This window comes from Choloepus didactylus, chromosome 4 (assembly GCF_015220235.1).
Source record: "Choloepus didactylus isolate mChoDid1 chromosome 4, mChoDid1.pri, whole genome shotgun sequence".
Classification (NCBI taxonomy): Eukaryota; Metazoa; Chordata; class Mammalia; order Pilosa; family Megalonychidae; genus Choloepus; species Choloepus didactylus.
Window position 1 is genome coordinate 173,052,649 of NC_051310.1, and position 15,451 is coordinate 173,068,099.

The 15,451-nt window shown below is 35.6% G+C and overlaps 2 protein-coding genes across 11 annotated transcripts in view; one reads left to right on the forward strand and one right to left on the reverse strand.

Moving 5' to 3' along the window:
* MIPOL1 (mirror-image polydactyly 1) overlaps positions 1 to 15,451 on the forward strand; it is a 521,065-nt gene that overhangs the window by 470,353 nt on the left and 35,261 nt on the right. The window lies entirely within an intron of this gene.
* The window catches only part of FOXA1 (forkhead box A1), a 177,212-nt gene that overhangs the window by 36,257 nt on the left and 125,504 nt on the right, over positions 1 to 15,451 (reverse strand). Inside the window, exon 3 of one of the 3 annotated variants that reach the window (XM_037834859.1) lies at positions 3,848 to 4,277. The exons of the other annotated variants lie outside the window; for them this stretch is intronic. Coding sequence (XP_037690787.1) covers positions 4,270 to 4,277 — 8 coding nt within the window. The 3' untranslated portion in view covers positions 3,848 to 4,269. Of the gene's footprint in view, positions 1 to 3,847; positions 4,278 to 15,451 lie in introns of those variants that run through there. 3 annotated transcript variants of the gene reach the window in all.

Sequence of the window (15,451 nt, forward strand, 5' to 3'; positions counted from 1 at the left end):
CATTGTTGGTGGGACTGTATAATGGTTCAGCTACTCTGGAAGTCAGTCTGGCAGTTCCTTAGAAAACTAGATATAGAGTTACCATTCGATCCAGCGATTGCACTTCTCGGTATATACCCGGAAGATCAGAAAGCAGTGACACGAACAGATATCTGCAGGCCAATGTACATAGCAGCATTATTCACAATTGCCAAGAGATGGAAAGAACCCAAATGTCCTTCAACAGATGAGTGGATAAGTAAAATGTGGTATATACACACAATGGAATACTACACGGCAGTAAGAAGGAACAATGTTGTGAAACATATGACAACATGGATGAACCTTGAAGACATAATGCTGAGCGAAATAAGCCAGGCACAAAAAGACAAATATTATATGCTACCACTAATGTGAACTTTGAAAAATGTAAAACAAATGGTTTATAATGTAGAATGTAGGGGAACTAGTGATAGAGAGTAATTAAGGAAGGGGGAACAATAATCCAATAATAACAGATAAGCTATCGTGGGTAAATTTAACGTTCTGGGAATTTTCAGGAATGTCTATGGTCTGTTAATTTCTGATGGGTACAGTAGGAACAAGTTAACAGAAATGTTGCTATATTAAGTTACTTTCTTGGGGTAGAGTAGGAACATGTTGGAAGTAAAGTAGTTAGCTTAGGTTAGTTGTCTTTTTCTTGCTCCCTTGTTATGGTCTCTTTGAAATGTTCTTTTATTGTATGTTTTTTTAATTTTTTTTAATTTTTCTTACAGTTGATAAGTTAAAAAAAAAAAAAAAAAAAAAGGAAAAAAATATGCAAAGCCCCCTTGAGGAGCTGATAGAGAATGCAGGGGTATTGGCCTGCCCCACCACAATGGTTGCTAACATGCCCACAGACATAGGGGACTGGTGGTTTGATAGGTTGAGCCCTCTACCACAGGATTTGCCCTTTGGAAGACTGTTGCTGGAAAGGAGAGGCTAGGCCTCCCTATAATTGTGCCTAAGAGCCTCCTCCCGAATGCCTCTTTGTTGCTCAGATGTGGCCCTCTCTCTCTACCTAAGCCAACTTAGCAGGTGATATCACTGCCCTCCCCACTACATGGGATCTGACACCCAGGGGAGTGAGTCTCCCTGGCAACATGGAATATGACTCCCCGGGAGGAATGTAGACCCGGTATCGTGGTATGGAGAACATCTTCTTGACCAAAAGAGGGATGTGAAAGGAAATGTAATAAACTTCAGTGGCAGAGAGATTCCAAAAGGATCTGAGAGATCACTCTCGTGGGCACTCTAATGCACAATATAGACAGCCCTTTTTAGGTTCTAATGAATTGGGGTAGCTGGTGATAGATACCTGAAACTATCAAACTACAACCCTGAACCCATGAATCTTGAAGACAATTGTATAAAAATGGAGCTTATGAGGGGTGACAATGGGATTGGAAAAGCCATAAGGACCACACTCCCCTTTGTCTAGTTTATGGATGGATGAGTAGAAAAATAGGGGAAGGAAACAAACAAACAAACAAACAGACAAAGGCAATTACTTTAATTGCTCTTTTTCACTTTAATTATTATTCTTGTTATTTTTGTGTGTGTGCTAATGAAGGTGTCAGGGATTGATTTTGGTGATGAATGTACAACTACGTAATGGTACTGTGAACATCGAATGTACGATTTGTTTTGTATGACTGCGTGGTATGTGAATATATCTCAATAAAATGAATTTAAAAAAAAAAAGCCTTATTGGATATGTGGTTTTCAAATATTTTCTAAAAAATTAAAAATTAAAAAAAATAAAATTAAAATTATAATCACCTCTTTAGAACCAGAAATAGTAAGGGGAAAAAATTTTAGCCTCAACAGTAAATACAAAATAAGTTTTGAAAAAGAGATCCTTCACATGGTTCTTGGAAATGAAATAAAGAGGATTCTATGCATTCTCATGCATTGCTGGTGGGAATGCAAAATGGCAGAGCCCTTATGGAGGAGAATTTGGTGATATGCATTTACCACTGACTAAGGAAGATCACTTTGACAAGTCTATCCTGAAAATATGCCTCCATGAACATGAAACTATATAAGAATTACATTATTATTTTTTAAATGCAATTTTATAAAGATACATTCACACACTATATAATCCATCCAAAGTATACAATCCGTGGCTCACAGTATCACCATATAGTTGTGCATTCATCACCACAATCAATTTTAGAACATTTTCATTATTACAAAATAAAGAAAAAAGATTAAAAAAGAACACCCAAAACACCCTGTACCTATCCCCCCCATTATTTATATATTTTGTGTGTTTATTTTATTACTTATCTGCCCATACACTGGATAAAGGGAATGTCGCTTACGAAATTTTCACACACGGTTACACGATAAAAGCTATATAGTTACACAGTCATCATCAAGAATCAAGTCTACTGGATTGCAGTTTAACAGATTCAGTTCTTTCCTTCTAGCTGTTCTATTATACTAGAAACTAAAGAGGAATATCTATATAATGCATAAGAATAAGCTCCAGAAAGACCTCTCAACTCTATTTGAAATCTCTTAGCCACTGGAACTTTATTTTGTTTCATTTCTTTTCCCCCTTTTGATCAAGAAAGCATTATCAATCCCATGATGCCAGGGCTAGGCTCATCCCTGGGAATCATGTCCCACATAGTGGGGAGGATAGTGAGTTAATTTACAGAGTTGGCTGAGAGAAAGGGGCTGTATCTGAGCAACAAAAGAGGTTCTCTGGGGGTGACTCTTAGGGACATTTATAACTAGGCTCAGCCTTTCCTTTGCAGCAACGAGCTTCATGAGGGTAAGCCCCAAGATCGAGGACTTGGCCTATTAAATTGGTAGTCCCCAATGCTTGTGAAAATATCAGGAATTCCCCAGGTGGGGAAGTCTGATATTTCCACATCTTTCCTCAGTCCTTCAAGGGGACTTTGCAAATACTTTTTTATTTTCTACCCAAAATATTCTGGGGTGTATCGGGGTATTACATTAACCTGTACAGAATAACAAGATCTCATTCCCTATTCTAGGTTCCATGTAATTATGTTGTTTAAATAAACTGGACCATACAGGTTAATTTAGATAGTGTGCTACAGAGAATTCTGTACTCCTGCATTGTTGATTGCCCAATCTCTGCCCGTGTTCTATCCTGATAACCTATTCTCTTGCATTCAATTCTCAGCATTTGCTCATTATAGTTAGTTTACATTAGTGAGGCCTTACAATACTTATCCTTTCATTTCTCCCTTATTCTACTCAATATAATGTCCTCAGGGTTCGTTCACGTAGATTGCATGCCTCACTAAAGTATTATTTTTAATAGCAAACTAAAGGAACTTAAATGTTCATCTGTAGGAGAGTGGTTGAATAGAATTACAGGCACATCCGCAGAGTGGAGTACAATTCAGCCATAACAAAAGAATAAGGGAAATATACACTGATTTGAGTGATTTCCAGGACATACCGTCAACTGAAAAAAATCTCATATATAATATGCTACCTTTTCTGTAAGAAATAGTAATAAAAGGAACAGAAAAGATAAACCAGAAACCAATAAAAATAGTTACTTTTGGAGAAAGATGGGAAGGAGATGCAGGCATAGGGACTGGAGTGCAACTTTTCTGAATTTGCCTGTTTGTATAGTTTTGAATTTTGAACCTTGTAAATATTTTTCATAAAAAGATTTTAAGAAGCAAATTCTGAAAGTAAATACAGTAAAAATAAATGAACCTAACTATATTAAATTAATAAGATACCCACAGAAAATAATTCATTCATGTGTTTTTTAATTAAATGCAGTTTTATTGAGATATATTCACATAACATACAATTATCCATGGTGTATAATCAGCTGTTCACGGGGCCATCATATGCATTCATCACCCCAATCTATTTTTTTTAGGTATTTAAAATAGTAATTTTCAAACTATATTTTTTAAAACTAGTGAAGGAATTTCTTCAAAATGAAATATGTACCCAGAAAGGTAAGCAAACAAAACAGGGAAAAATGAAAACTCTTTCTCGTTTCTAACACCTGCCCCCACCCCCATGTTGCTCAATCATTGGACGTGGCTGCCCGGGGAAGGCTCTGTGACCTTGGCTGAGGTGACTCCCTTCAGATGAAGCAATCCCTGAAGCGGCTGGCAGCTGAGGGATGTCTGTCAACAGCGCTTCCAGCAGCAGTAGAGTCAGTCATTCCAAAGGGATCTGGGCAGCAGGTCACAGTGTCCACCACCACCTTTTAGGTCATAGAAAAGCCTTTAGCTTTTATGCCTCTGAAATGGAGAATCACAGGATGGTTTTCAGTAGGGAGTAAAATATGCTACTTAATGGAGGGACCACTCTGGCTGATGTTTTTGTTTTTCTTTTTGTTTTTGTTTTACTTTAGATTGTTCACATACCTTACAATTATCCAAAGATCCAAAGTATACGATCAAGTGCCCGTGATACCATCATACAGCTCTGCATCCATCACCACAGTTAATTTTTTTTCAATTTTTAGAACATTTTCATTACTCCAGAAAAGAAATAAAGACAAAAAGAGGAAACTCAAATCCTCCCATACCCCTACCCAACCCCCTCCATTGTTGATTCATAGTTTTGGTATAGTACATTTGTTACTGTTAATCAAAGAATGTTAAAATACTACTAACTGTAGTATACAGTTTGCAATGGGTTTATATTTTTCCCTATATGCCCCTCTATTATTAACTTCTAGTTATAGTGTCCATACATTTGTTCTAGTTCATGAGGAAGATTTCCAATATTTGTGCAGTTAATCATGGACATTGTCCACCACAACATTCACTGTTTTATACATTCCTATCTTTTAACCTCCAACTTTCCTTCTCGTGACATATGTGACTCTGAGCTTACCCTTTCCACCACATTCACACACCATACAGCACTGTTAGTTATTCTCACAATGTGCTACCATCACCTCAGTCCATTTCCAAACGTTTAAGTTCAACCTAGTTGAACATTCTGCCCATAATAAGCAATGGCTCTCCATTCTTTAGCCTCATTCTCTATCCTGAACACCTACATTTCATGTCTATGAGTTTACATATTATAATTAGATCATATCAGTGAGACCCTGCATTATTCATCCTTGTGTCTCTCTTATTTCAATATAGTGCCCTCAAAGCTTCTTCTTCAACCCATTTATTTTTCAAGATGGTTTTGTTCACACACCGTACATTCAGTCCTAAGTAAGCAATCGATGGTTCCCTGTATAGTCATGTATACATGTACTCACCACCATCGGCACTACCTGTATAAGGACATCTCCATTTCTTCCACAAAGGAGGAGGAAGAGTCAAAGAAGGTAGAGAGACAGTAGAAAAAGAAAAAAAGAGAGGGAAAAAAAAATAGAACAGCTAGGAAGCAACAAAAGGAAAGAGTATTAAACTAAAGTAGAATAAAGAGTCAGACAACATCACCAATGCCAACAGTCCCATACCCTTCCCCTATGTCCCCCCCCCATATGCATTTAGCTTTGGTATATTGCCCTTGTTATATTAAAGGAAGCATAATACAGTGTTTCTGTTATCTGTAGTCTCTAGTTTGCATTGATTGTATTTTTCCCCCAATCCCACCCTATTTTTAACACCTTGCAGTGTTGACATTCATTTGTTCTACCTCATGTAAAAACATGTTTGTACCTTTTATCGCAATCACTGAGCACCCTAGGTTTCACTGAGTTATACAGTCCCAGTCTTTATCTTTCCTCTTTCCTTCTGGTGTCCCACATGCTCTTAACCTTCCTCTTTCAACCATACTCAGTCATCTTTGTTCAGTGTAGTTACATTGTTGTGCTACTATCTCCTAAAATTGTGTTCCAGATCTCTCACTCCTGTCTTTTCTGTCTGTAGTGCTCCCTTTAATGTTTCCTGTAGAGCAGGTATCTTGTTCACAAACTCTGTCACTGTCTGTTTGTAAGAGAATATTTTAAGCTCCCCCTCATATTTGAAGGACAGTTTTGCTGGATATAGGATTTTTGGTCAGTGGTTTTTCTCTTTAAGTATCTTACATATATCACCCCACTTCCTTCTTGCCTCAGTGGTTTCTATTGAGAAATCCGCACATAGTCTTATCAAGCTTCCTTTGTATGTGATGGATCACTTTTGCTGATTTCAGGATTCTCTTTTTATCTTTGGCATTTGATAATCTGATTGTTAAGTGTCTTGGCATAGGCCTATTCAGATCTATTCTGTTTGGGGTACTTTGTGCTTCTTGGATCCGTAATTTTTTGTCTTTCAGAAGAGATGGGAAATTTTCATTGATTATTTCCTCTATTATTGCTTCTGCCCCTTTTCCCTTCTCTTCTCCTTCTGGGACACCCATGACACATACATTCCTGCCTTTCATTTTGTCCTTAAGTTCCCAGAGACATTGCTCATATTTTCCATTCTTTTCTCTATTGACTCCATTTGAAATCTCTCAGCCACTGAAGCTTTATTTTGTTTCATTTTGCATCCCCCTTTTGGTCAAGAAGATGTTCTCAATCCCATGATGCCAGGTCCAGATTCATCCCTGGGAGTCATATCCTGCATTGCCGGAGAGATTTACACCCCTGGGAGTCAGGTCCTACATAGGAGTTCACCTGCCAAGGTGCCTTAGCTAGAGAGAGAGGGCCACATCTGAACAACAAAGAGCCACTCAGGGCTAGAGTCTTAGGCACAATTATAAGCAGGTTTAGCCTCTCCATTGCAGTGACAAGCTTCATAAGGGCAAGCCCCAAGATAGAGGGCTAGGCATACCAAGCCATCAGTCCTCACTGTTTGTGGGAACATCAGCAACAATCCAGGTGAGGAAATCCAACACTTCTGCATTTTCCCCCAGCTCCTTGGGGTGGGGGGGGAGCTGCATATATATTTTTATTCTCCACCCAAATTACTTTGGGATATGTTGTTATTTCACTCTAACCTATACAAACCTACCATATCTCACTTCCTATTCAAAGTTCCATGTAATTGTGGTGTCTGAACAAACTGACTATAGAAGTTATACTGTTTTGAAAATATAGATCCTGCAGCAAATGAATATCTCTTCCCTTGATCTCACATGGAAGTTGAAGTTTTAACACACAGTCAGTTTCAACCTTTATCCTTTGGCCCTGTTTGCCCTAGTCTTAACCAGATATGCTTCATTCATATCTCTAAGTGAAGTCTGGGCTCTTTTTCAGCCTTTTTTTTTTTAGCAGTTGCTGTATGCGCTAATACTGACGTTCGTATCTGCCGAGCTCTCCTGTATTTTTTTAATGGTAGTACTCTGACTATACATCCTTATTGGCATATATTCTAAGAACAAAAAGAAATGCAAAGAAATCTTAAACTTTGCTTAGTGTGTTCATAGTTATTAGTACTGTTGATATTAACTTTTGAGACTATTTTGTATATCCTATTGGATAAAGCAAATTAAATATCATTAGGAACCAAGATTTTCACTGCAATATAAATGGAGTTAAAAAGAAACTATGATATTAATATGAAACAGAGATAGCAAAATGAACTCATGATTTAAAAATATGTATATATTTCCTAGTACTGTCCACTGATAAGGCTTTAGAAGCAATGGACACATTTCAGTTTTTTTAAGTACCCAGATTTTAGTTTTTAAGTATTATTTCCCATTTATAAAGTACCAAAGCTTCTTGGAGAAATGGCTGGTGCTAGGCCTGGGACAGGAAAGTACAAGGTGAGTCTGGAATATCTTTTTATGTGAAAAAGCAAAAAAGTAAGAAAGACTGGTGGAGTCATGTCAGTATGACATAGGAGCCAGTTTGAAAAGGTTCCCATTGATTAAATTTGGGACAATTTATATATTAAAGGAAGAACTCTATTTTATTGTAGCATACTGAATTTTTAACAGTCTTACAGTCCCTAAAGTTACTTTTAAAAATGCTGTATAATAAGTATGTATGGAATGATAGAATTTAAAAATCACCACCTTGTAACCCCCAGTATAATTAATTCAGGCAAGGACCATCATCTGTGCTATGAGTTAAAATAATCTACTTTGGTGCTGGAATCAGTCAGCAAAAATAGTTTGGAAAAACCTACTTAGCATATACCAAGGAGTATAGAGGCTTTAAAAAATAAAGAAAAGTAGGCTTAGACAAGTGGATTTAGGATGTCAAGTGCCATCGAACAGTGTTTAGGGATTTATTAGTAAAAAAAATTTTTCACACAACCATGGTGTTTTATTTCAGTAACAAATAATTCTGTACACAATCAGTTTTTACACCAAAGTACTAAAAATTGTTTAAAATATTTTTTAACATTTTTATTGTGAAAAAGATATACAGAAAGTGATAACTTTCAAAGTACAGCTTAACAAATGTTTATAGAGCAAATTTCAAAGTATATTGTGGGTTACAGTTACACAGTTTTAGTTATTTCCTTCTAGGTGTTCTAATACACTAGAAACTTAAAAAAAAAATCTATACAGTGATTCAGTAATCATACTCCTTGGTAAATTCTGTCTTGTCTGTTACTACTCCTCCCTCTCATTGGATCACCATCTCAATCTTCCAGGATATCTGGGCAATGACCACTCTAACTTGTTCATATTGAAAAGGGATGTCACCATTATCAGGAAGGGGGATGCAGCTGGCTGATGTCCTTGTAGAGACTGGTGTTTCTGGGGTTTGGGACTTATCTGGCAAAGGAACAATCTGGAGGTTTTAAGTTACTGAAAAATATTATTAAAATTTAATTTAGAAATTTTTCTAACTCAAGTATTCTGTGCTTATGTAAATGGTAGCAGTACAGGCCTAAATCATTCAACCTTTTATCAAAATTCGTCTTTTAAAATAACTCACTAAAAGGTAATGATTTTTTTTTTTGCCTTAGAAACTTTATCAACATTAGACTAGGTACTGATCCTTTCTTTAGTTCAAATTCTATATTTTGTTTATCATATTTAATTAATTTTGATTTTTAAAAATATTGCATTAAAATATTTATTTATCTTGATTACTGAGTTTTTTGTATCCTTTTAAATTTTGTACTCAATATGAGCACTTCATTCACCTCATCCTAGTCCTGACCCTGAATGAATATCTATTTTATAAAAGATGAAAAAGACACCTCTAGGACTGGGGGAGGAGGGGAGCACACTCCTAGCTTATCCTCATTCAAAACATAATAATAATGGTAAGTTACTTTTGTTACCTTAGCTGCTATGATTTCTACTGAATAGTGTTTCATATTCAGAAATGATAGTGATATTATAGATTTGGACAATTGTGATTCTTCCAACCCTATGGAATTTGGCCAAGTTTTAAGTATGTACTGCCACAAAGCCTACCACTGTCTGAATTCCTGTATCTCATTTTGTGATCAGCACCTGACCAACTTTGTCAACTGTTGCTTTATCTTTATTTCAATTAACTTTTACACTCTGTGTAGATCAGTCATCATATCTGTTAATAGTTGGCTCCTTATTGCATTCTAGACCCTATGTTAATTTCAATTTGAAAAGATACAGTTTTTGTGAATCAAAAATAAATCAGGTAGAGAAATGACTATGATGCCAGATCTTAAATTGACTATTACTTAAACTTTGTAGGTTCAGGGCTTAGTCTGAAGTTTGACATTGCATTGATAAATTATCTTTACTACTCTCCCAAAGGATGTTGCCAATCTTTTGAATTAAACTTGAAAAAGATTATATTCCCTGTTAATCAAAATTTGAAATGTTGACATTAGAAAATTTCACTTCTAATTATATATGACTTTTATGAAAGCTAAGAAGGAAAGAATCCTACATTTTAAAATTTAGTATCAGCCTAAAAGTACTATGAAAACAGTAGTGAGTAGATTAATAAGCCATCTTAATAAGATACATTAATAAAACTAACTAGTTATTCTAGCTTGCTGCATTTCACTTGGCAGTATAAAAATCAGTGACTCACTTCCTCCATCATTAATTGAAACTTCTCTGTGTTCAAACTGACCAAAAATCTTTATCATTGTTAGAGCAAAGTTTCCCAACTGTTCTTGACTCTTGAATCCTTTAATAGTAATATATACTCCTCTGGTAGTGTTTTAAGCATACTTTTTGCATTAGTATAAGATAAAGAAGTTATTTAAATGTATATTGCTTTATAAATTTTATTTAAATACAGTCTTTAATATTCATAATATGTAACAGCACATAGTGTTTGACTTGCTTCAGCTACATAAGAAAAGCATAGTTAAATTTTATAATGGTATGTTATGTTCAGTTTAGAGACTGAATGCATATTAAAAAGTAGATTAAAAGTTAATAACATGTTATGCCGTTAACTAACAGCATATGTAATGATATTTGGAATTCTGAACATTTTACTTTAATGAAATAGCAGAGGTTTTCAGTTTCCACTCACTAGAATATTTCCTCAAAGACCACATTGTGGGTATTTTGATCTTTACTCCAGTATATAAAAAGTAAGTTATTATTATTCTGATACTTTCTCTCTTTAACCTTATTTTTAAAGTAATATCTACTTAATAGGTGATGTGAGAAGTTTGATCAAACAAATACAATTTATTGCTCTGGTGAAGAGAATGTTGAAGTGAATTTACAGAATTATTTGCATGTCCCTTATTAATTTATATTTCAACATAAATGTACTTTATGCTTTCTCTGAGTATTCAGTGGTCCATTAGACATGGAAATTAAGCATGTTAAAATTGAGAAAGAAAAAAATAATGTTCAAAAACAATGTGTTGCCCAGCTATGTTCAGCTGAGTCTTGATCATATTCCACTGATACTTTGCTTAAGCTTTGCTCATTCATATGCTCTCAGAAGTCCTCAAACTGTTTCATTTTAGAAAGAAAAAATGTTTACTAATGATTTGTATACCTTGACCCCAAAAACAGAACTCAGAACAGACATCATTACCACCTTTGGCTACATGATCTCCTGTGAATTTTTAAATTGGAAAATGAAAAAAAGTGGTGCCTTAAAGCATTTCATTATATACTTTTGCACACCCTTTTTACTTTTGTCAGTGAAAACACATCTTATGTTGTTTAATAAACATTTATTTCCTCAAAAGCATATTCTAAAATATTTTCATTATTTAGTAACCAAAAAACCCACAAATATGTATTTAAGCCAAATAAATTACCTGAATTAATTAAATTAGGATATAAATTATTGAAAGAAAGGAATCATTTGCTGGAAAAACTATGGGTTGCATCATAGTAAATAAATGTTAAAAGTTTTTTTACTTCTTCAAATAAGAGAATATTTTCAAAAGGGAGAAATTTAATACTATTATAAAATATTTGACTGTATGTCTTAAAATACTAAGTAAATATGTTTCTCATCATGGACAAAGTGTATAACTCTAAGACTTAATTTTGTTTGTGTTCATGGACTTTCTAAATATTAGTCTTTGCTAGTTCAGTTTACACCATTTATCTTTCTTATGCTAACATTCTGATTTTGCTCTGAAGTATTCTACAAGTTGTTGTTATACGATACTAGCCCCAGAGCTAACTTTTCCAGTTTACTGAGTAAGCTTAGCATATTCTGTAACTGATAAATCAATAAAACCTTGTTGTAATATACACACTCCCATCTCTATGAAGCAGCTATAAGCAAACTGTAAGTGAACACATGGGTCAAAAAAAAAAAGGTAGGCTGTGATTATTTACTCGGAAAACATTTGACTTTCATAGAATACATCATTTAATGTGTAGTAGAAATTGGTTGTAGTATTGCTCATAATTTTTTGAATAATGAATATAGTGAATAGTAAAACAATGAAAATGTTTATATCTCAGCAATACATTTTAAGTAATTATTCTGAAGAGCTACATGTTAGAGGTATCTGTGAGCAAATTAATAGACATGTATCATCTTTCTTGTTCAGGGAGTGAAACTGGGACCTGTTAATAAAAATTTTATCCTTAGTAATTGAACTTTATATTGGTTTCACACATTTTCTATATCATATTATGACAGATAGCAAAAATGCAGTACAAACTCTTAAATACCATTTTATTTAAGCAGCAATTTAAACCTATCTTTCTCAATGATCCAGAAAACAGTTAAAGGACTGCAGTAACAGAATAAGCACTGAATCAAGAAAAAGACTTCTTAAGTGCAGTAGGATATCATGGTGCCCTGGCTGGCCCCTCTACCACCACTCTCTAGCACACCATGCCCACTATCCTAGTGTGGAGCCCTGGCCCCAGTTACAGAGGGAGCATGTATGTCTGGCCCAGTCAGGCTGGTGGTGACCCTAGGGCCTTGCTGTCCCAGATCTTGCCCTGCATATAGAAGGTGTATTTAGAAAGCATGCTGTGGAAGAGCAGAGTGACAGTTTGAAGCTGTATGGACCCCCAGAAAATTATATTCTTAAGGCTAATCTATTCCTGTGAGTATGAACCCATTGTAAGTAAGTCTTTAGTGCATAGGATCTCAACTTAAGATGTGACCCACCTCATTCAGGGTGGGTCTTAATCCTCCTACTGGAGTCCTTTATAAGAGGATGGAATTTAGAGAGAAAAATACAGAAGCTGAGAGAGAAAGCCACAGAAACAGAAAGAAAGCCATGGAACCCAGAAGCCAAAAGCAACGAGACTCACAAGAAAAGGGAGACACCAGCAGATGCCGACATGTACCTTGCCATGTGACAGGAGTCCAGGGTCACCAGCTGCTGGTCTTTGGAGAAAAATATCACCTTGATGGTGCCTTGATTTGAACATTTTTCATGGCCTCAGAACTGTAAGCTTGTAAACTAATGAATTCCCTTTGTTAAAAGCCAATCCATTTTATGGTATCTGCATTTCAGCAGCTTTATCAGACTAAAACAAGCAATCATGTCATGCTGCCTGGGGCAAGGGATTGCTGGCTCAGGGACATAAAGTGCATTGTCCAGAATTATGAGAAAATTGTTTCCTAGGGAAAAGGGAACAATTGTAATGGTGTACATGGGGGAATTCCTAGGGCCATATGTGCATGCCCCAGATAAGATGCATACACAGAAGGGATAAAGGAGATTCCTACCCTTTGGCTTGGAGCTATTTTCATACAACCCATTGTGTGGATAAGTCCTGAAGGACAGTACTTGCACAGGTCAGTCAGCAAGACAGGGAAAGGTGTTTTCTTTTTGTCCTTTTTTGTTGTTGTTAGCTCCTAGGTTTTGAGGAAAACTCAGTCATAGCACTAGCTGGATACAAACTTGAGAACAGATACTGCAGAGTCTAAATTTCAGCAATAATACATTAAAATATGAAAATTTCCAGGTTTCAGCAAAAGGTTACAAAACACACAAAGAAACAGGTAGTGCTGTCCCAGGCAAAGGAGAAAATTAAAGCATTAGAAACTATCAGTGAGAAGGACCAGACCTGGACATACCAAAAAAGCCTTTTTTTAAAATGATTCTAGATCTGCTCAAAAAGCTAATGGAAAACATGGACAAAGAACTAAGGGAAATCAAGTAAACAATAAGTGGACACAAAGAGAATATCATAAAGAGATATTTGGTACTTCAGATCTCTTTGTTGTTGATAATGATACTGATGCTGTTAATAGTAAACAGACCATTTTTAAAAATTTAAGTAGCAATAGAAACTCAACAAAATTAATTAGTAAGATATCAGTATTTAAACATTGAAGCTTATTTTTAAAAGACAAAGAAGTGTTATCATTAACATGAAAAATTACCAGAACATAATTTTTCCGAGAAATAATAAGCATGATTATTGTCAGAGTAGAAATGTCAGTGAATCAACAGATGCTACAATATTTTTGTGAAATAAGACTAAAAAGACCTTTAAATAATGAAAGGAGTAGTTGCAAGTTGAACGAGAGTAGTACCTGCATTTTTCTAGAGTACCTTGAATTATTTGAAGGTACTCATAAAATTCTTTGAAACTTATAAATTTATTCTACTCTCAAATTATTATTTTAATCAAGTGCCTATTATGCACCAAGCACTGAGGTACACACTGTGAATCACTGGTAAATAAGATTTAATTTGGATAAGGGAGACAGTAGAAGTAAACAAGAACTACAATAGGAAAATATGAAAGTACTGTGGGGTCATTTAGGAAGAGTAGCTATCTCAGACTTGGATAGATCAGGGAAGGTTTTATCATTGTGAAAAGACATATGTGTTCTATTAACTCTCTATGTTATGTTGCTGTGAGTCTTGATTACCTACTAGTGTGCCATAAAAAAAGATCTCAAGTTGAAGATTTGGCCCCTCAAAAGCTATGATTTTAAAATCTTGAACTCGCTACAGCATATGTACGATATTGCGCACCTACTAAATAAATAATAATGCAGAACCTAATGAGGTCCACAATCCCTATTTAAAGCCCTTGGGGCTAGATGTGATTCAGAATTAAGAATTTTTCTCATTTTAGAAAGGTGATACCATGTATATTCTCTCTTTTTTCATAACATGTTCAATTCTAGAGAAGCACCCTGTATCAAACAGAAATTATTTTGCTGTGAAAGGTATGGATTGTCACACTAAATCAAATCAGGTTTTGCTCCTATATGTGTTTACAGCAAACTTATAAAAATACTTTGGATTTTTTCAAAGCTTTCTGGGTTTTGAAATTGTACATTAAAGGATTGTGAGTATCTATAATTACTTGTCCATAAAATGGTAGTTGGGGATGGAAGAAGATGGTGGCATAGAGACAAGTGGAAGTTAGTTAGTCCCCCTGGAGCAACTAATAAACAACCAGGAACAACTAGTAAATGATCTGGAATAACTGCTGGGGGACAACTGTGACTGTCCACACATCATGCACCAACCTGAATTAGGAGGAATGCCTGAGATTGCAGTGTGGAATCTGTGAGTAGAAACTCCAGACCTGAGCCGGGATCCCCCTTCCCCCATAGCAGCCCAAACTGCAAAGCCTCTCTGTGATAGAGAACAGCACTTTCTGAACAAGCAAATATACCTCAGTTCAACTCCCACTGGGGTTTTAATTGGCAAATGTGGACTGCTCAATGCAACTAAAAATCCTCAATAAGCAGAGAGAGGCTTTTAGTGATGATTTACCTTGAAGTGCCAGGGGACTTCTCAGTCTCAGGAGAGTTTAAAATATTCTCTGACAAACAGACAATGAGAAAGTTGTGAACAAGATACCTGCTCTGCAGGAAATAACTAAAGGGAGCACTACAGACAGATAAGAAAAGACAGAAGTGAGAGGTTAGAACACAATTTTGGGTGATGGTAACACAGCAATGTAAGTACACTGAACAAAGATGACTGTGAGTATGACTAAAAGAGGAGGTTAGGAACATGTGGGACACCAGAAGGAATGAGGAAAGATAAAGACTGGGACTGTATAATCAGTGAAACCTAGAGTGCTCAACAATTGTGATAAAATGTACAAATATGTTTTTTCATGAGGTAGAACAAATGAATGTCAACCTTGCAAGGTGTTAAAAATATGATAGTATTGGGGGAAATTACAGTCAATG